At 39.9% G+C, this 21,730-nt stretch overlaps 1 protein-coding gene across 1 annotated transcript; it reads left to right on the top strand.

Moving 5' to 3' along the window:
- The first annotated feature begins 696 nt into the window (after positions 1-696).
- On the top strand, positions 697-19,468 carry LOC121650418 (sacsin-like). The gene is made up of 7 exons (XM_042001920.1): positions 697-1,076; positions 2,586-2,673; positions 3,902-4,013; positions 5,020-5,166; positions 5,276-6,704; positions 7,264-7,352; positions 7,451-19,468. Exons 1-7 carry the CDS (start codon positions 1,048-1,050, stop codon positions 18,382-18,384), a joined length of 12,828 nt encoding a protein of 4,275 aa, XP_041857854.1. The 5' UTR covers positions 697-1,047; the 3' UTR covers positions 18,385-19,468.
- The last annotated feature ends 2,262 nt before the right edge of the window (positions 19,469-21,730 follow it).

The following is a 21,730-nucleotide window of genomic DNA, read 5'->3' as shown; positions in this document are numbered from 1 at the left end:
TTAGTTTTTATTTAAATCTTAAATATTGAGGTGTCAGTTTTAAGTTTCCACTGTAAAGGATTTACACAAACTTTTCTACGTGTTCATTCACTGAGTTTTTGTGTAACCTGTTTAGGTTTTATAAGGTCAACAGAGAGGAATAGAGTACAGTTGCATTTAAAATATATTAACTAAATCAGGGTTGCCCACGTCCAGTTCTCGAGAGCTACCTCTGCAACTTTTTGTCAGGTAGTTCCCAGGAAGGGTCGGACACAAACGCAGGTAACCAGGAATGCGAGCTTTAATAAAGCCAATAAAGCTAACACTGATGCTGAGCAGAATGCAAACATAAGACAGAATAACACACAAAGCAATAGTCCAGGAATGGGGCTTATGTAGGGAGATGACCAGGTGTACACTGATGATGATTGTGATTCACGGCAGGTGTGTCCAAGATGTCCAAAGCTGAGGGATTGTGGGTATTGTAGTGTTGTGGCCAGTGAGCAGAACTCGGGTGAAGAGGAGCGCACCCGAGAGGAGGGCGCAAGCATGACACTTTTAGATGTGTCCTTCCTCCATCTCACCTGAATCAAATGAATAGCTCATTACCAGGCTTCTGCAAAGCTGAATGACATGTAGACGAGGGAATTCTGACATTTGATTCTGGTGTGTTGGAGAAGGGAGGCATTTAAAACAGGTCTACACTAATTCAGTCCAACGAGGGCTGCAATCCAGCAGGTTTTCCTTGTATCCCTGCTCCAACACACCTGACTCAGATCAATGAGTCGTTGTGCAGAACGTGATTGGCCGTTTTTATCCATTTAATTTGATTCAGGTGTGTTGAAGCAGGAATACATTGAAAACTTGCTGGATTGCGGCCCTCGTAGGACTGATCAAGAAGCCCTGATCTAAAAGTTGAAGAATACTAGCTCTTGAGGACTGGATTTGGACACCCTGAACTAAATCCTTCGTTGGTCTTGACTGAGTTGTGGTAAAAATCTAATGTGATTTAAGTTTGCATAATCCTTTGTTACAAATGTTTGAGTTACAGCAATCAATCCTGCAACGATGAGTGAGAAAACAAAGAAGAAAGCTCGGTGAGTTGCCCAAGTGCTTACATTCTTCTCATTTAGAGCGGAGAGAAGGAGTGTAGCAAAAAATAAGTTAGTCTCTCTCTCTCTCTCTCTCTCTCTCTCTCTCCCCCCCCCCCCCCCCCCCCCCCCCCCCCCCAATTAAGAAAGGAAAAATGATATTTTGACTAAAGTTTTATACTCTTTGGCCAGGTTACTGTAGATCATATTTCAGAGATGCTTGCAGTTGTTTTTACATGCTTGTCATTCAGAAAGAGGGAAACAATCACTAGCTTTCCATCATCTCTCCTGGCTGTGTGTTTCAGCTGCATCGTATTTTAATTTATATTCATCAGCATAATTGATTAAATCTATTTAAAAGCTAAGATGTTCTATAAACTATAGTGTTACTTTTCTGTTAATTTATTATGCAAGTAAATATAATATGTTTAAAAAAAGGCAAAATTATTAATAAAAATAATCCTAGAAACAAATGTATTTATAGCTGGTATGAATATAAAATACTTCAGCTTTCCTCAGCAGGTACAGAGGAACAAGGAAGTAATTACACTAAAAGTAGTAGTACCTGTGTTGTCAGTTTAATGTTCTGCTTTAATTTTTAAAGAAGTATGAACTTTGTTTTTCAGCTGATGTTTCATAGAAAAAGTCAAATATTTACCAAGTATATTTTCAAATAAGTGTACCTTTTGACAGGTAAACCCTGCACACCCAGTCCATGGAAATTTAATAAGCAGGTGTTTAATATTACTACAAATCACTTCACTTCATGATGTGATTTGTAGTAAGAACAAGTCCAGAATTGTCCTCTTTAGTGAATAATATAAATGTACTAGATGCATAGATTTTTTTTTAGTTAGTTTATGCTAGACATGCACAAGCTTGATTAACCTTTGGTGTGTATTTTCACCCATGTAACTGATAATACTATTGCAACTGTCCACATAGATCCAGGACACCACAGTCATCATTTACTTTTGGTGTCGGTACTCCTTGTATTTTTGTGTTGAATAAAATTATTTTTCTCATAACTTAGGCTAACATATCAACAAAAAACACAACCTCCAAAATGAACATTGAAGTCAACATGTGTAAAATAATCTGTCCCAGCTGACATGACAAAGGGGAAGCATGCTCAATTTTATTGCATTATTTCCCCTTAGTGATACCATTAATCTGTAATTTATGCCTTAGAACATGAAATTTGCTAAATAAATAAAGTTGCTTTGCTTTAATTAATTTTTAAATGTGTTGATTCAGATTAACAAATTACACTTCAAGTTCAGAGAAATGGGTTGTCAGTGTAAAGTTCCACTAAAGGTCATGGGCTGAAATATATAACATTATATTAATCTCCAATCTGGAGTGTTTCTGGCTGAGGATTAAAGGGAAAAATGGAAGTGCAGCTTTACTCTTATTTTGGTTCATCCCATTCAGTGCACAAGTAGGGCTCGCCTTGTCATGTTTTCAATTTCAGCTTAAATGTCTTACTCCTTTTTATTCTTTTGATTTGTTTAGGACTACCTTTGGGGCCACAGCGCCACCATTCCTCGACTACTTGAGAGATATTCTGCGTCGGTATCCAGATGGTGGACAAATTTTGAAGGTTGGAAAATTCAAATTCTCATTGGCGACAATTGCAGTGATGCTTGACTTCCCTAGAGCAGACATTTGAAAAGAAAATCACATGTCATGGTGTCATTGTTAGAGGAGTTGAGCGGTGTGTGTTTTTAACAGATAAAAAAAAACCTATAACTTTTCCAAAAAAAAAAAAAATCATTTGAAGAAGAAAATTAAGAAGGAAGTTCTTCAAGTTGTTGGGTGATCACAGAGCAGAGTGGGCGGGTCGGGATACACAGGCAGAAATGATTGACAGACACCAGCTCAGCTCAGTGGCAAGATGCAGAGCAAGGTTCACAAAGCAGCTACCCACAGAGGGGTCTTTGAGGTGGAAGACTTCCCCTCCTGAATCTCCTCAGCTGCACATGAACAAGATGGTCCTGAACCGTATCAGTCTGAGCCGTTAGGGCTGTTACGCTGACCTGTCAGCAGCTCCAGCATCACTGGAAAGCTGTGGAGACTTGCAGCAGGTTGTGGCAGCTGCAGGAAGTGCTGCTGTAAGTTACCGCTGCTACGATTTGAGCTGCTGTCTGTCGCCAGATGAGGATCAGCAGGTAAAGAATAAAGTCTGGTGTTACTTAAACACCCCTCAAATGCACAAATCTGTCCCACTGCAGAAATATTTCTTCAGATAGAAAGAATAGAAGTCTGAAACTAGCAGATCTACACTAGATAAGTTCACATGCCTTCATAAGCGTTGGTGGGCGTGGTTTTCTATGCCTGCAAGACGAGGACCCATCTGTTTGTATCTAGAGGGAGGGGCTGTGGCGTTTTCTAAATTTTCTCTTGAGGTATGTCATGAAAAACATAACCTGGTTTTACCCTGTATAGGGCGTTATGAGCCATTTTTTACCCACAAAATCCTGTTTTGTTTTGTTTTTTTAAATATATTTATACAATTTTTATGTAGTTTCCATCACAATTAAGTAATACTATGTTGTTTACAGTTAAAAACAAAACAAAAAAACACTTTTTTGGGTCCACTACCCCTTTAAGTTCAAAGGCAAGTGTTCTTGTAACCCTTGTTTGAACAAAACCAATGTAAAAGATTCCATTTGTGTATATATATATTTTATCTATATGTCATAGCATTACTAAGAGTCATCTGACTCCCTGTGCATGTCTTTCAAACTTTCTAAATGCGTGTTTTGTACACCTAGGCTCTGTTGATGATTTAGTTTTTTTTGTTTTTTGTTTTTGTTTTTTTTTGACAGGAACTTATCCAAAATGCTGATGATGCTCAAGCCACAGAGGTGGTTTTCATCCACGATGAGAGAAGCTACCAGACTGAGAGTCTATGGACTAATGAATTGGGAAAATGCCAAGGTACCCATGGGCATCATAGAATAACAAACTGTGATTAAGAGCAAAGAGGGGGAAAAAAAGAATTTTAGAGCTAGAAATGTAATCCCTGGAAAATGTTACTTAACTCTATTTAGCATGCACTATGAAAGAAACTTGTGTCTTCAACTTGGCTGCTATAGAAAAAATATTTTTCCTCAAATTAACAATTTATACATATCATGCAAAATATTTGACCTGTACCGGGTTCAATAGACAATGTGTTGACCACATCAGCTCAGTTGAACCACGAGGCAAAAGTTACAAAGTCTGGCCAACAAAGGTGGGATTTCCTGCTCTCTCCTCACACTCTCAGACCCCAACTCTGGTTTTAACTGGTTCTAGCTTGTTTTCCCTTGCAGCTGTCTAAAAACAGAGACGGCTCCTAGAACAGGGATCACCAACTCCGGACCTCTTGAGCCAGTGTCCTGCAGGTTTTCGCTATGTCCCTGCTGCAACATGCCTGCTTTAAATAAAATAGTTCACCAAAAGCTTGTTGCCAAAGTCTACACCAGCCTCTTAAGGACCCATTTTTTTAGTCAGGTGTACTGCAGCATGAACATATTGAAAACTTGCAGGACACCAGCTCAAGAGGTCTGGAGTTGGTGATCCCAGTCCTAGAACATTGACTGTCACCCACATCTCAGAGTGGAAAAATACTGTCACCAGTACTAGACCAACAGATAATTCACACAAAATATATTAGTAAAAAGACAGCATAAATATTTAAGCGTGATGTCCAATCCTTCAAGTATGTCTCTAGTTCTAGTTACACTGTTTGCACCATGCTGTTCCAACAAAAGACTCATACATTGATGGAGCCACTATAGCCTAAGTTACATTCTGCCTGCAGATTTTATATTAACAACCTGACTAGCAGTTTTATTTCCCCCAGTGCAAGCTATAATTTACAAATAAGCGTTTATGACTGAATGAAAGAACAACACACAAAATACCATAAGATTTTAATTTTTAACTTTTATTTGCAAAGGTCCTGCTCTCTACACATACAACAATGCTGTGTTTACTGATGATGACTGGGACAGGATTCAGAAAGCAGGAAGAAGTGGCAAGATCAACGACCCAAACAAAATTGGAAGGTTTGGAATCGGCTTCAACTCTGTTTATCACATAACAGGTGAAACTTTAATCATCACTACAAATATACCCAATAGTCACAGCTGAAGTAGTCATAGATCATAAGTAGGATAATTAATGGCATAACATCTGCTTTACTTTATTCACAGATGTGCCAAGTATATTCAGCTCAGGACACCTTGGACTGATGGACCCCCAAGAAAAGATTTTTGGAGAAAGAAATGGAGGATTTTTGTGGTCCTTGAATGATCCCGAACACCAACAAGCTCTGACGACAATGCGGGATCAGTTCCAACCCTTTAGAGATATAGTTTCACTTGTAGGGAAACAGGATTGGTCTAAAGTTGTTGAGGAGGATCAGTACTTTAATGGAACAATCTTCAGATTCCCTTTACGCAACAAGAAATCAGAAATCTCAGATAATCTGTATGATTCCAAAAAGGTAACTGAGCTTTTTGATAGCTTTATTGCAGATGCAGACTTAAGCCTCCTCTTCCTGAAAAATGTGACCTCTGTATGCTTGATACGTATCAGTGCTGATGGCACCGTTCACAAGAGACTGGAGGTGAAATCTTCCGATCCCACAGGAGTCATTGTAAAGTCAGAGAATGAGTCAGTCATCAAATCTTTGACAAGATTCAAACAGATAACCCTCGACTCAGAAGACCTCAGAGAAACAAAGTGGCTTATAACAACGTGTACCATGAAAGAGGGAAAAGTAAAAGATCTTGATGTTCTCGCAAAAAAGTTGAGCTTTTTTCCTCGCGTTGACTTGGCCTTCCCCTGTGGTGAAGAGAGACATGGTAGTGAGGGTAGACTGAGCTGCTTCCTCCCCCTCCCAAACAATGAGTCCAACAAGACAGGCCTCCCAGTTTATGTCAACGCTTGCTTTGGCCTCACAGACAATAGAAGACACATCAAGTGGCAAGAGGAAGACCAGAGACACGATGAACATGCTTTGTGGAATGAACTGCTGGTGAAGAAAGTGCTCCCACAAGCATACCTGAAAATCATTCAAGATGCCATCAAACTTTCCCAACAATCCAGTCTTCCTGTCTCTTCTGTGTACAATCTGTGGCCTGACATCACTCAGCTGCAGCACAGAAACAAATGGCGTGATGTTGCTCTGGATGTTTTTCACCACTTATTCAAACAAAAGGTGGCTATCCTTTCTCTTGCCAAAGATGAACGGAAGTTTATCCCTCTATCAGAAGCTGTGCTGCCCTGTAATGGTCCAACGAGCCCTGATATAATATCTGCCATCAGAAGGACTTTGGTGTCCTGTGGAGAAAATCTTGTCACTTTGTCTGCTAGTGTTGCCAAGGCTATTGAAGCCACTCCACACCAGTCAGCCCCAAAACGTGTGACTCCGACCTTCCTGAGAAGAATTCTACACAAAACTGGAGTACAAAGCATCACTAAGGATGACAAACTGTGTCTTTTAGAGTACATACTGAGTGATGGAGAATACAAAGAACTCAAGGGTCTTCAGCTGCTTCCACTCAGTGATGGCACCTTCAGATGTTTCACAGACAGAGAGGAGGACACCGCTTTAATTGACAGCAAGGAATTTCCAAGGTATTTTTATTTAATAACCTGAAACAGTCATTGGTTTAGTTGAGTATGTATATTATAATTCTCCTTTACTATGCTATTATTCATTAAAGTGAGTTTAATTGCAAATGTGTATGGCTAATTTCTCTCAAGGCTAGCCCTGTTATGGACTGGTGACCTGTCCAGTGTGTGTGTGTGTGTGTGTGTGTGTGTGTGAGATGTGCCACATCTTGCTTAAGGCTTGCAATGGTGGGTAACGAAGAGAGACTGTTGTACGTTTCACAATATTAGCCTCTGACAGTATGGAGCTTACAATTCTACTTGGGTACTTCTCATCCTGAACTCAAAGAAAAGCCTGTTCATTACTTTAGAAATAAACTCTACTGTCGTATATACAGACTTCCTCCTGAATCCACACCTCCAAAGAACAGAAAGGCACAATGCTTGTTCCTGAGGGTTCACGAGTGCTGGGCAGCATCAATTCGCTAACCTTCGCTAACGTTTTCCTCATCACTTTGCAGCCCTTTCTGCTGTTTATGTTGATGCCAGTGAAAAACTGTATCTTTTTTTTTTTTTTTTACAGAGAACTGCTGCCATACTGTAAACACCTCTTTATCGCACAAAAGCTCAGTCCAGCCTGCAGAACCCACTTAAAACAACTGGCCAGAAAAAGTAAGTAATTTTATTTGAACATACAGCACTATGTGTATATACACAGGTGTATGTATATGCACTTTTGTATAAGTTGTATAATTTCTTTTTGTTTTCAGATTTATTCAGGGTTATCAACATTGATAAAGCCCGTGTGGCTGAATACACAAGAAGATATTTACCACAGGACTGGAAGCTGACAGGAACAACCCTTGTTACATGGGACAGCAGCAACACTCAGCATCCACCGTCCGACTGGTTTCAGAAATTCTGGAAGTTTCTCAACACACACTTCAGTGAGCTAAGAGACTTTATTGACATACCTCTCCTCCCTGTCAGTTCTCTGTCTGTCGGTCAGCCTGTAACAGTAGCTAAATTACAACAAAACACGACCCTCATTTTTCAGAGCAGAAAAGAGAAGAGTTTACCAGATCAAATAGCTCAGCTGGTGACCAAAGTAGGTGGCACAGTGGTGAGAGGAAATGAGTGGATTAAACATGAAGACCTTGACACATATTTACTGAGCCCATCACCAAAGAGTGTCATGAAAGTCTTGAAAAATCTAGACTCCAAGTGTCTCATCAGAGACTTAAAGTCTGAGTCTCACAAAGCACATGAAGTACTGAAAGATTATCTCTCCCTCCAGAGTTCTCTCTCAGACATAGAGAAAGATTTACTCTTGATGTTGCCTCTGTTTCAGACAATGAGAGGATCCAGTGTTGCAGCTCGATCAAAACAGGCTGTGCTTCTAACATCTGATCCAACAATACCCACAGAGCTGCCAATGCCGGATTCACTTATTCAGTGTGTTACTGAGGCTGATCGCAGACTGTTAAAGCTGCTCAAAGTTAACCTCCTGGGCCCAGCTGAAGCAGCAGTTGTCCTCATTGATGGTATTGAGACAGGAACTTGCAGCAAAGAGGAAACTGAGAAAATAATGACTTGGATTTTACAGCACGGTAACATCCTTTTCTCTCAAAATCAGTCCTTGAAAGACAGATGTAGGAATCTGAGCTTCATTGAAGTAAATGGAAAGAAGAAAATGACTTCATGCTTTTTTGATCCAAGAATTCAAACTTTCAAAGTAATTTTTGAGCCAGATTTCTTCCCCCCACCTGTTTACACTAAAACACCACAGATGCTGGAAAGCCTGACAGATCTGGGATTAAAAAATAAAGAAGCTGATATTTCACCTGAGCAGTTCTTGCATGTCTCCACACAGATTGACAAACTGCATGTGCACTCACACACTCAGGCTCTCAAAATGGCTCAAGTTCTCTTGGAAATACTGGATGCTAAAGACCTGCAGTCAAAGTCTTCTAATGAGCAGCTTACTCACCTCTGGAAGCTAAAATGGATCCCAGGAGATCAAGCTGGAAATGACAAAGGACAATTTAGAGATAAATCTCAGGGAAGCTGTTTCTACTGCCCAGATGAAATGAGACACATCATGTATCATGACGTTGTTGGACATGTAATGCCCCTTACAGGGAAGCTCAGTGACAAACTGAACAATAAGCTTGGCCTCAAACGCCTGCCCCCACCTGAGAAAGTCATTGAGAACTTGTCAGTCTTGAAATCCAAAGCACAGGAAATGGCTGATCCTGATACAAATATAGGCTTTAAAAGAAGTTTGCATAGCATTTATAGACACATGCAGGAAAACATCTCTACATTTACAGCAATGATGAACAAGGAGACAGACTGGCTGTGGGCCCACAACCAGTTTGTTTCACCTCACAACCTGGTTCTTGACTACCCACACGATCTAGACCTGAGCTCTTACATTGGGAAGGTGCCAAAAGAATTTTTGCCTTACAAGGAACTGCTCCGGGAGCTTGGCCTCAAAAAAACACCTTCAAGTGAAGAAATTGTTGACATTCTTTATTCAATCCAAAACAACATTCAAAGACGACAAGAAGCATTTGCAAGTCCTGCAGAGGTTAAAGTGTCGATAGAGATTCTTAACTGGCTGTGGAGAGAGAAGAAGACAGTTCAGGATGACACCCCAGTGCCAGTCATCATAGAGAATGGACTATTCACCCTTAAACCACGATCAGAAGCACTCCTCTGGGATGTCAGCAAAACTGGACATGAAGATCTTCACTTCAGTCAAGACAATATGTATATCTTACATGAAGAAATCCCAATAGCAACAGCTGAATGGTTGGAAATCCAGTTCCTCAGTAACTACATCCTTGCTCCAGAGTTAGTGGGAATAGAAGAGTGTGGACAATCTGAACCAATTACTATGAGAATTAAAAACATCCTTAGAGAGTATGATGAAGAAACTGACATCTTCAAAGAGCTCCTTCAGAATGCAGAGGATGCTGGAGCAGATGAATGTAAATTCATGGTGGATTTCAGAGAGCACAAAGAAAAGCCCGACAGACTCATTGATCCTGAGATGGCCATTTGTCAGGGACCATGTCTCTGGGCATTTAATAATGAGCAGTTCTCGGCTGAGGACTGGGAAAATATTGTCAGGGTTGGCTCTGCCTCAAAGGAAAACAAAGTGGAAAAGATTGGAAAGTTTGGACTTGGATTCAACACTGTGTATCATGTGACAGATGTGCCCTCCATCCTCAGTGGCAACAGGCTTCTCATACTTGATCCAAATGTTACTCACCTTAAGAAGCACATCAAACACAAAACAAACCCTGGAATCAGACTGGATCTCTCTCAAAAGAGACTTTTTGATTGCTTTCCTGGTCAGTTTGCACCTTATGAATGTATTTTTGACTGTAATTTCACCAGAAAAAGTCCTCCTGAACCCTACGCAGGAACTCTGATCAAACTACCTTTCCGAAGGGAAGAGGAGGCTCAGAATTCTGAAATCAGCACAAAGGTGTATCACAAACGTGATATCATTGCTTTGCAGCAGAACTTCACAATCAATCCACAAAGTAACCTGCTTTTCCTCAAGAACATCAATACATTGTCCCTACAAAGCATATCGGACAACGGATCGACTCCACCAAGAGATGATGAGATAAAGACCATCCTGACTGTGTCCAAAACTGTTGTGGGCACACTAAAGATCCAAGATGAAACTAGTTTATCAAAACAGCATCAAGCTGAGAAAGCACTGATTAAGCTTGATGGGAAATGCAAAGAAATAATTGACAGTGACACAGTCAGCATTGTCCAACTAACCAGCAACCAGTCTGGTGAAAGTGAACAGCAGTTCTGGCTGCTGTACAGCTGCTTTGGGACAGATCAGTCTTTGAACGTGTCTCTTCAAGAAAACAAGAAATCCAGATTTTCCTTGCCCATCGGGGGGGTTGCTGTGCCCTTGAAAACCAACCCAGAGAGTCAAAAACTGTCCCCGCTTCAAACAGATCTTGTTGGACAAGCATTTTGCTTCCTTCCTCTCCCCATTCACACAGGTCTTCCAGTAAATGTAAATGGAACATTTGCTGTGATGAGCAATCGGAAAGGTCTGTGGGAAAGTGGAGAGAAAAGTGATTGGAACAAAGCTCTTCTTCAGGACCCTCTAGTGACTTCATATGTTACTGCACTTTTGGCACTAAAGGAAATGTCTGAAAACAATCATCTGGAGGACTACTGTTACCACTCCTTTTGGCCTGACAGGGAGAAAGTGAGCAATACTTTCAAGCCTCTGGTGGATGCATTTTATTCTGCCATTGCTCAGCACTCCAATGGCCCAGAGCTCCTGAGTGATGGAGAAGACTGGTGCTCAATGGACAATGCCATATTTCTACATGAGAGCATTGAAAAGGATAAAGACATCAGCACACTTGCAGCACAGGTGTGCAAGAAATATGCCAAAGCATCTAACTGTGTTGTTCCTCTCCCACTGTGGTTGAGAAATGGCTTCAAACAAGCTGGCCTAGAGACGGTTTTGAAAAACAAGACCTGGAACTGGAAGAAGCTTTATCAAGAGGTAGTGTTCAAAAACCTTGAAATCATGGACCCTAAAAGCAGAGACACTCTGATACTACATGCAGTTGACCTCAACATCAAAGAAATTGATGATCTACTGCTCTCTTATCCATGCATACCAACAACTAATGGACAGCTTCAATTTATCAACAAACTTGTGAACCCATCAGGAAGAGTGGCCTGTCTTTTTGAAGGAGAGGAGGGACGATTGCTTGGTGGTACCAAAAATGGCTTTAACTCCCCCAGAAGGATTCAGCGTCTTTTGGATCTTGGAATGGCAAATGATGATCTTCCACTGGAGGACATCACAAAGAAAGCAGGCACAGTCAATGAAATCTGGAGGGCTGATGAAGAGAAAGCGTACAGGTGTTTAAAGTGCCTTCTTGAACTTATGAGGAATCACATGAATGACCAAGACACTCTCCACTGGGAAACACTGAGGAGGACTGCATTTCTCCCTGCATTTTCCCCTGGTGACATAAAAATGGAGAGAAAGAAAACTCTTCAAATGCCCACAGCTGTTTTCAGTGACAAGTTCTCCCTGCTTGTTAACATGACGCATCCTGTGCTGGATCACACTGGTCTGAAAATACACAACACTGATCCACTTGTAGAAGTTTTGGGAGTTTGCAGCAGTCCAGATCCAAACACTGTTCTTCAGCAGCTGCAAGAAGCATGCGAGAAATCACAATCCATAGACATACCTACACTGAACAAAATAGCAAACGAGTGCTACAAGTATCTAGATCGGCAGATCAGTGGTTGTATGGATACAACTTTTATTTCAAAGAAGGCAAATTCATTCCCATTCATCCTTGTTGGCGACACATTTGTAAATGTCAGCTGTGTTGCTGAAAATGGGCAGTTTGAAGCAAAACCATATCTCCACATCCTTCCACCTGCTTTCACTAGTTTCAGGAATCTCTGGGAAAGTGTGGGTGTTAAAAGAGAGTTTAAAATCAATCAGTTTCTCACTGTTCTCCAGGAGCTGCACTCTAAACATGGAAACAAACCACTGCCAAATAGTGATCTATCAACTTGTCTCACTATTTTAAACAAAGGGATATTTGAGGCAAAACAGGAAACAACAGATGACTTCCTGATACCAAATGTGCATGGTGTTTTACAACCTGCAAGAGAGCTGGTTTACAATGACAGCCCATGGATGCCAGTAAGCTCAGGTGTCACTTTATGTCACGCAAATATCTTTCGTGATTTGGCTTGCCACCTTGGAATCAAAACAACCAGGCATCACAGTCTGGAAAACTACCAAGATGATATTTCACCATTCGCTTTTGAGTTTGAACAACATGAAGAACTATCTGTTCGGATAAAAGGCATCATTTCAGCTTATCCATCAAAGAAGGACATCCTTAAAGAGCTCATCCAAAATGCTGATGATGCTGAAGCAACAGAAATCCACTTTGTTTGGGACAAAAGGCAACATGGAAAAGTAAAAACATTTGGGGAGAGATGGAACCGTCTGCAGGGTCCAGCACTGTGTGTGTTCAACAACAAAGTGTTTTCTAAAGATGACCTGACTGGTATCCAGCAGCTGGGAGAAGGAGGAAAGCAAAACTCTCCTGGGAAAATAGGCAAATATGGAGTTGGATTCAACTCTGTTTACCACCTGACTGACTGCCCTTCAATCCTCACTGGAGATAAACTACTTTGCATTTCTGATCCCAACAAGGAATACATTGACTGTCACTCAGACAAACGTCCATATGGCAGGGGCTACAAACTACCTGACTCATTCAAGGAAATGTACATGGATGTCTACAAGTCCTTCCTTCATGATAAATTCCCTCTTAAAGAGGGAACCATGTTCAGATTACCTCTGAGGACGAGTGCAAATGGAAAAATCTCAAAAATATCACAAAAAAAAGTCACTAACAGTGACATGACAGAACTGTGCTCTGCTCTGTCAGAGGATCCAGAAGGATTAATGCTGTTCCTTAAAAACATCTGCAAAATAAAAATTCACGAAATTGATGAACATTCAGGAAAACTTAAAACAATCTTTGAGGTTGAAAAAAGTCTGCCAGAAGGAAGTCAGGAAGTAAAAGACGGATTTGTAAAATGTCTACAAGATGCCCTTAAATCTGAGACACTGCTCACCCCAAACAAGGTTTTCTATGAAACCACCATATCCACCTCAAACAAGAGACAAAGTAAATGGATCATTGCAGAACAGTTTGGCTCATTCAAAGACAATGATGACATAAAGCTATCGAACAAACTTCCACAGGGAGCAATCGCTGCACATGTGAGCATAAAGACAAACCCATCACAATCCAAAAAAATGGATTTCAAAGGTGCAGCATTTTGCTCCCTCCCCCTTCCTGGAGAAACTGGACTGCCAGTACATGTCAATGGAAACTTTGAGGTGGATGCTGGCAGGAAAAATCTGTGGAAAGACGATGGAAAAAGTCACAGGTCAAACTGGAATGAGTTTTTGAAACAAAACATCATTGCTCCACTGTATGCAGATCTCTTGCATCATATCAGATGTAAAATTCCAGTCAAGACAGTTTCTCATAAAGAAACTGAATCATGTTTCAATAACTCATATTTGTGTTTTTGGCCGACTGTGTCTGAAAATGTTGGTCCAGACTGGAATGAAATGATACATGAGGTATACAGGTCGATGAAAGAGAAAGGTCTCGATGTGATTCCAGTGTTGAGGAGCTCGATACGCAAAATTTTAGAGCGTGAAATCAGAGAGTTTTCTTTTGACTGGTGTAACCTCAGCAAAACAGAGACAACGGAGGTACCTTACCTGATACACTCAGCATTTGACAAGATTAATCCCATTTTAGAAGTAGTTGGAATGAAACTTGTTCCTACTTCTCCCTGCATGGAGAAGATTTGGAAAAATATCAAGGCTGCTGACATTGATGTGAAAGAAGTTGATCCTGCTGCAGTGCGGAATTTCTTAAAAGAAAAACCTCTCAATGATCCAACCCAAACGGATGAGGATTTACCCTTACCCATAACTGCAACTCTGATCAGAGATCAAACCCGATGTTCTCAGCTCCTGAACTTTTGTTTAAAGGATTTCTCCTTGAATAAAGCCATCAAACAGAATCCCAATTCACTCAATGGACTTCCACTTCTCCTCACAAGAGATCAAGTTCTGAGAGCATTTAACTCTGAGTCTCCAAAGTTTATATCAGGATATGACAGTCTTTTTGATGGGTATGAAGACAAATTTGCAGATCATGGGACCAACAAAGATCATACTGAGCTTCTTCAAACTTGTAACCTTGTCAAGAATCTGACACTGGCCCATGCAGCAGAACTTTTGAAGCCGTTAGTGCAGAGTCGTCTTCAGAACTGTGAACATGATCCAGACAGTGGTCTACATGTCTTAGATGAAACGATGTTGAAGTGGCTGGAGTCCCTTTGGAGGTTCATATTAAGTAAAATTAAATTTAAATCATTTTCTGATGATGGACAAAGTCTGACATTTAGTGATGTGAAGGAACTCTTAAGTGACTTCTGCATTCTACCTGTTGTTGGTCCAAACAGCGAGCACTTCTTGCAAACAATGAAAAACATGTCAAGTGTGGTTCCACATACCTCAAACAAAGAAATACCAGAAATCCTCATTAAACTTGGTTTTATGAGGCATGATAGTAATTTCTTTAGTAAGATAGACAGACAGTCATATTTACTTCTACATGCTGAACTCATGGATGTAAATGACAAAAACTCAGTGTTGGACCAGATCTACAACATTAACCGCTCTCGGTTTTCCCGCCTTTCAAGTGAAGACATGAAAAGACTTCAGAACTTCCTGCAGTCTGAAGTTTCCACATCCAAAAACAATCCTGAGTATAAGAAGAAGCTTAAATCATTACCATTGTTTGAAACAATGAATGGTACACGAGTAAGGATAGATGGACCTGCAGAGGTATTTGTCCTAAACACTTACCATACAGAGAGATTTCCAGATTTGGTCACTTTGCCCAACATCAACTGCATCCTTCTCAAATACAACCTAGAAAACCGGACTCTGGCAGAACTGCTGAATATTACAGTCCTGGATGATTTGGAGTATTTCATGAAGTTCCTTCTGCCCATTGTGCACACACTCACAGAGAAACAGAGTTTTCACTGCCTCAAGCTGTTGTTCTCACTACGTCATCATAACAACTTTCATAAGTTCAAGGACAACATTGTTTCCTCCATGAAAACAGTAAAACTGATTCGCAGTTCTCAAGGCAGACTGGAAACAGCATCGTACTACTTTGATGACGGTGTTGAACTTTACAGGAGAATGCTGCCTAAAGAGAAGTTTGTGCCTGAGACATTTTGGAGTGAGTTGTGTGATGGGAAAAAATATGCAACAGAAGATGCAAAAAAGCTGATCAGAGAGCTTGGAATGAAGCATGAAGTGTCAAAAGATGACATAATAAAATTTGCATATCAGTTAGAATCAGAAGCAAAAGGAAATGGTAAACTTGAAGAACTGAAACAAAAATCAGCATTACTTCTTGAAGCAGCTTTGAATAAAGCGAGTAAAGACAAAGACGGGAAGTTGCTGCGGAACATAGCCGACATCAGGTTCATTTTTCCTGAGAAGATTCGAGAAGAACTTTGTAACTATCACCAACCATTTGCTACAGAGAGAGATACTGTTACAATCAGAGGATCTTTGATCAATAGAGACCAGAAGAATCAAGATTTGATTTGGTCTTCAATGCCAATTATACATTTACCATTCAGTAGACCAAATGTCCTGCAAATGATGAAAGATGCAGGAGCTCATGAACAACCACCTCCACACTGTGTGACCAGTAACATGAAAAACATCTGTCACTTACCATGTAAGACTGAAGAGTTGATCAAAACCCGTGCTGATGTGTTTCGGAGTTCGTACGCCTACCTGCAAGCAAAGGGCTTTGATGGACAGTCACTGGCTGGACTTCCTGTTGTGCTGGTTGAAGAAGACACACAACTTGTAAAGCCTGAAAATGTGTGTCTCTCACTCCATAATGACCTTGACTTCAGACCATATTTGTACCAAACTCCTCCACAAGATGCCATTTATGCAGAGTTCTTCAAGAAGGTTGGTGTAAAGAATGCAGCTACTGCGGTGCAGTACTGTAATGTCCTGGCAGATGTTTATGCTGATTCTTGTGACAAACCACAAATGAACCCAAATCAGCTGAAGGCTGTAAAACGAGCCGTTGAGCAGTTGTTTCAGCTAATTAAAGCTCAAGGAAACCAGATTCTCAATGATGATGTCAAGACTTTATATCTTCCTGCAGTGGATGGAAAGTTACATCCATCACACTCCCTGTACTACAACAACACAGTGTTTGAGACCAAAAGGATGGAAGAAGCGCTGGAGAATCAGTTCCTGTTGCTGGAGAAACTCAGTAACTGTCATTTGGACGATGACATCTATGAGCAACATCGACTGGTCCAGCTGCTGCCTCGGAAATTTCAACCTCAGATGTTGTCTGAGATCACTCAGGAAGGCATGGTGGAATCACAGCTTTGTGAGCTTGGGACCAGTTGTGACTTTAGTGGATGGTTTAATAAACATCTTTCTTCAAGAGCTTTCAGACATGGACTAATCTGTCTTCTCAGAGAACAGTCTCAGGGTAAAACAACACAAGAAGAGGCAGAAAAGATGTGTGAGAAGACCTTTGGCAGTATTCATATTGTCTGCTGCAAAACTCTGAAAACAATGCTGTGGCTGAACAAAGAGCCTCTACACAAAACTACCAGAGAAACTCATGTTTTTGTCAAACGAGATCAACAAGGCTGCACCTTCTACTTACAACACAATCATGACATGGCTCCAAAAGTTATAAATAAAGTTAATATGACATTGACAAAGGAGATGAATGCTCTTTTAGGACACCAGATATCTTCAGCTCACCTCTTAGTGCTTGGACAACTTCTTATGTGTGATGATCTGGAAGATGTTCTTAAAACTCTAGCTGAGAATGAGATCCGTGACAGCGCTGAAACTGAATGTTTAATCCTCAATCCACCAGCCCCAGGGACAGATATTCCTGTTGAATGGCATGATTCATTGGACATGAGCTTCCTAAACAACTTTGAGGAGGGAGAATATGTTGGTTACAGCACAAACAATAAGTACATTTATGCAATTGTTGTTGAAGAGCTTCCTGGGTCCTGCGGACGATATTCTCGGAGATATAACATAGAAATTGGAGAGGACGAGCTTGTGCAAGTCAGTCATCTTGATCTATATCAGTTTAAACGAGAAAAGAAACTAAAACAAGAGGGAGAAACGTTTGCATACTCCATGGATCTGATGCTGCTGGCAGGATCTCCACCACATTCTTCCAAACCTTCAAAAAGTTCCTTACCAGCCTCTTTTAATGAAGCCAAAAAGGAAATTGACAAATGTCTGTCTGAGATCTGGAGTCTTCCTGAGGAGGAGAGGCAGAAAGGCATCAAGCGACTGTACCTTAGATGGCATCCTGACAAAAATCCTGACTGCCAGGCACTCGCCACAGAGGCTTTCAAATATTTACAGAATCGCATTAATGAGCTCACCAAAGGCAAAAATGTAAGACCATCCCATTCATCCCATTCATCCCATTCATCCCATTCCAGCAGATACTATGATTTCAGCGACTTCTTCCACCAGTGGAACCAGGAGGCCAGGTATCACAGAAGCAATCGAGAAAGATTCTCTAGAGGCTACCGTTCCTACAACTTTTGGAGCTACAACACAAATGTCCCAAGACCAAACAAAGAGGAGGCCCAGCGCTGGTATAAACAGGCTCGCTGTGATCTAGACGCTGCTCAAAAAGACACTGATGGAGGAAGCACAGAGTGGTGTCTGTTTAAAGTTCATCAAGCAGTGGAGAAGGCTCTCATAGCTGCAGAGTATAAACATAATGGTCAACGCCCCACCAGCAGCTCTATTTCAGCAATCGCAGAGAAAGTTTCCCACTACCACCCTCTACTGAGAGATCTGCCTCAAATAGTGGAACATCTGGTGACCCTGGGAGTGGACGCCAAGAAGACTCAATATCCCAACTACCATCCAGTTCCCCATATTCCAAATGGACAGTTCAGATCAGAGAAGGGAATGTTGGCGCTGAACAAGGCGTCTGAGCTGCTGAGTAAAGTGGAAAGATATGTGAACTAGACAGGAACTCAGGGACTCGTGCTCTGTCTTAAGAAAGTGATCTGGTATGCACTAAGATAAAATGGTTTCTTTTTTTTCTTTCTTCATGCTTCTTTACCAGCTTTTAGAAATTGCAGCTGGTTGTTTTTGTGACTTTTTGGGAGAAGATTTCGGGATTTTTGAGTTAATGCAACATTTTATAGTAAATGTTGATGTAATCAAAGCAACAATCATTTAAAAAAAAGCTGAAAATGTGATTACTGAAATTAATGTTGTTTGTTTTGAAAATGTAAAATAATGTTATTTTCGATGCATTTATGACTTTTTGCTGATGAATGCTGTAATCACTGGATGACCTTGGTTGGTTTGCTGTCATTTTACAGCTCTCACTGATTACAATATATTCTAAACAGTCTTTGTGTAATTTTTACACAAATAATTTACTGAAGTGCTTTAGATTCATGTAAAACTTTGCCAGTTTGTCAATATCTAGAAATACTCCCTAAAGGATGACATGCTATATATGACTGTTATAAAAATACAAATGTCATGGTGTCATTCTTTATGCAGAGTAATTACTGTTTTGTATTTTAGTATCTTTCATTTAAAAATATTTTTTATTCAGATTAGCTTAAGTTAGTTGCTTAAAGGGTTTTGTTTTAATTTTGAGGATTTAAAATTGTAAACCAATGTTTCGTCTTGCCTGCTGTTTGAGAAATGTGACCAAATCTATAAGGACTTAAACTAAGATATTTCTTAAACCCATCATTTAAAATGCACTTGATCAAAATATAGTCCTGTTTTGTCTTGTTTTGTTTTTTGTTTTTTTTTTGTTCTGTTTTTGCTTGTTTTTTTATTTCCAAAGTCTACTTGAGTTCATATAACATTTATCTTTCTATATAACTTTGTTCTGTAAATGGCAGTTTTTAGTTGTTGTTTCTTTTAAACATGTATGACTGCATGTGGACCAATATAATCTGTGAAGATATGCTGATATCACAGCTGCTTTTTTGTTAGAAATATTGTTGGAAATATTAAACCTGTAATAATGGCCAGCATGCTCACTGTATTTTGTTATTATGAAAAAATAAATGGTAAAACTGTCCTTTCTGTCCCATCTTTAGAAAGTTTAAGTAGAATCATGCAATGGTAATTCCTTTTTCTCAATTTATTGAAATATAATCCAACAGTGTTGGGTAGACCACAACATAAATGTCTCAATAACTTGGTGTGTTAGGCCTGATGAAGTCGACTGTTTATTAAATACAAGTTCATTAAACCAGAACATTTAGCGGCTGATTCATGGTTCAAACACTGCTTAATTACCTTGTTAGAGAAAAGTATGACATTGAACAATACTCAGACACTGAAATGTTGTGAATGTGCATTCAAAAGTTCAGAGAAAATCAAATAAATTTTACTTTAATGTTAAAGGTTATGGAGAATTTAGGTTTGTTCTAAAAGGCTGAATAACCATATTTCATTTTTTAAGATAAATAGTGTACATACACACGGACAAAATCGTTGGTACCCTTCGGTTAAGGAAAGAAAAACTCACAATGGTCACAGAAATAACTTGAATCTGACATAAGTAATGATAAATAAAAATTCTATGAAATTTAACCAATGAAAGTCAGACATTGCTTTTCAGCCATGCTTCAACAGAATTATTTCAAAAGATAAACTCATGAAACAGGCCTGGACAAAAATGATGGTACACTTAACTCAATATTTTGTTGCACAAGCCTTTGAGGCAATCACTGCAATGAAACAATTCCTGTAACTGTCAATAAGACTTCTGCACATCCATTGGAAGTATTCTCTACTAAAAGACTAAAAGTCTTCGGTATCATTTTTAAGCCCAAAACACACTAGATTTGGGCTTCCGCTCCTCACAAGTGTCCCTGATAACAATTTTTATTTATAAATAGCTGATCAGCAACTACTGTGACTTAAATTTTGCTTTGTTTTGTTTTAAAGGAGAAACCAGGTCTCTGTTGTCTTCTATTCTTTGAACTTTTAAGCCAGTAAGGTGAAAACCAGTTTTAAGTTATCCAGAAAACTGTCAGGTTTTAAAAAAATACACTCCTGAACAAAATTTTCAGACTGAGTAAAAAGTTTGTAAGTAGAGGTTCAAAATGCAGTAAGAAGAAACAGGAACAAAAAGTAGAGAGGAGACAATGTATTGAAAAGTTCATTTGAACTCAAAAAGGCCGTCCATCAGTCGGTCAAAAGTTTCAGAACATAACCTTAAAAAGTCCAAAGCTGTGCAAAAATCAGGCTTTCTTGACATCTGCTCGACCATGTGTCGAGCATGTGACACGGAAGTGTCACGAGCATTGTTCCAATACGTGATTCGGCATGACAAAATTCACGTGACCACACCAAAAGAGGCCTGGTTATGACATTTATGCATGTTGAGCTGCTACTGGGGAATTGTTTGCTTGTTTAGCAAGCAGCAGCTATTCATCCTGGGGTCCGCAGTTTACATGGTGACAATACAAAAATAGGCATTCACGGTACTCATCACAATATACTAACATAACACATCATGTACATCTGCTATAAACATAACATTAACACAATTTAAATAACACAAACACAGACAAAAAATTTTTTTGGCAGGATCCGATTGAAGCTATAATAATATACAAATATAATAATTAGGGCTGTCATAAATAACGCATTAACGGCGGTTACCACTTTATGTAATTAACCTCACTCATATTTTAATGCAATTAACGCATGCACGGCATGACAAGCTCTATATATCCATTTGTTATGACGGTGGGAGGTGAAAAAGATGCACACCCGCACTTTCCCCGCATTCTTTTTTAAACTTATCCTGCTTTTTGCACCAATGTGGTTGCTCTAGTGCCTCTCTGGTCGTCTCTGTGTTTGTGCAGCAGCTGTTTCATTCCTCTCCTCTCATGTTGCTCCATGAATCATGATGGCTGTCGATCAGCTGATCAGCTTTTCTCTTGTTGCGTTTGTTTATCGTTCAGCTGAGAAGGTGGAAACTAGCGGTTTATGGTCCACACATTACATATTTACCTCAAAGTATTGTTTTTGGCAGGACCTTCTGGTGTTAGACGGGATTTATACCTCAACTATGCAGAGGCTGTTCTAGAAAAGTTCTGATAGGGGGTCAGGCAGGAGCACTGACCAGAAAAAGGGGAGGCACAAATTAGACCTTTTTTAGGTCTAGATTTTATTAAATACTGAACTGATTAATGCAACTAAAGTGATCATCTAATGTAAAAAAGTGAAGAACAACAGCCAATGATATAGTTTATCAATAGTTGTTTACTTTGGGTGATGCTGCTGTAGGACTTTTATTACTGCTGCATAAACACTTAAACTTCAA

This window comes from Melanotaenia boesemani, chromosome 12 (assembly GCF_017639745.1).
Source record: "Melanotaenia boesemani isolate fMelBoe1 chromosome 12, fMelBoe1.pri, whole genome shotgun sequence".
Lineage (NCBI taxonomy): Eukaryota > Metazoa > Chordata > Actinopteri > Atheriniformes > Melanotaeniidae > Melanotaenia > Melanotaenia boesemani.
This window is presented reverse-complemented; position numbering and strand designations above follow the sequence as displayed.

Excerpts from the sequence above, each read along its gene's own strand:
- LOC121650418 (XM_042001920.1), top strand. The coding sequence starts at position 1,048 with ATGAGTGAGAAAACAAAGAAGAAAGCTCG. Across the intron at positions 2,674-3,901 it reads ATGGTGGACAAATTTTGAAG|GAACTTATCCAAAATGCTGA; the intron begins GTTGGAAAATTC and ends TTTTTTTGACAG. Across the intron at positions 5,167-5,275 it reads CTCTGTTTATCACATAACAG|ATGTGCCAAGTATATTCAGC; the intron begins GTGAAACTTTAA and ends CTTTATTCACAG.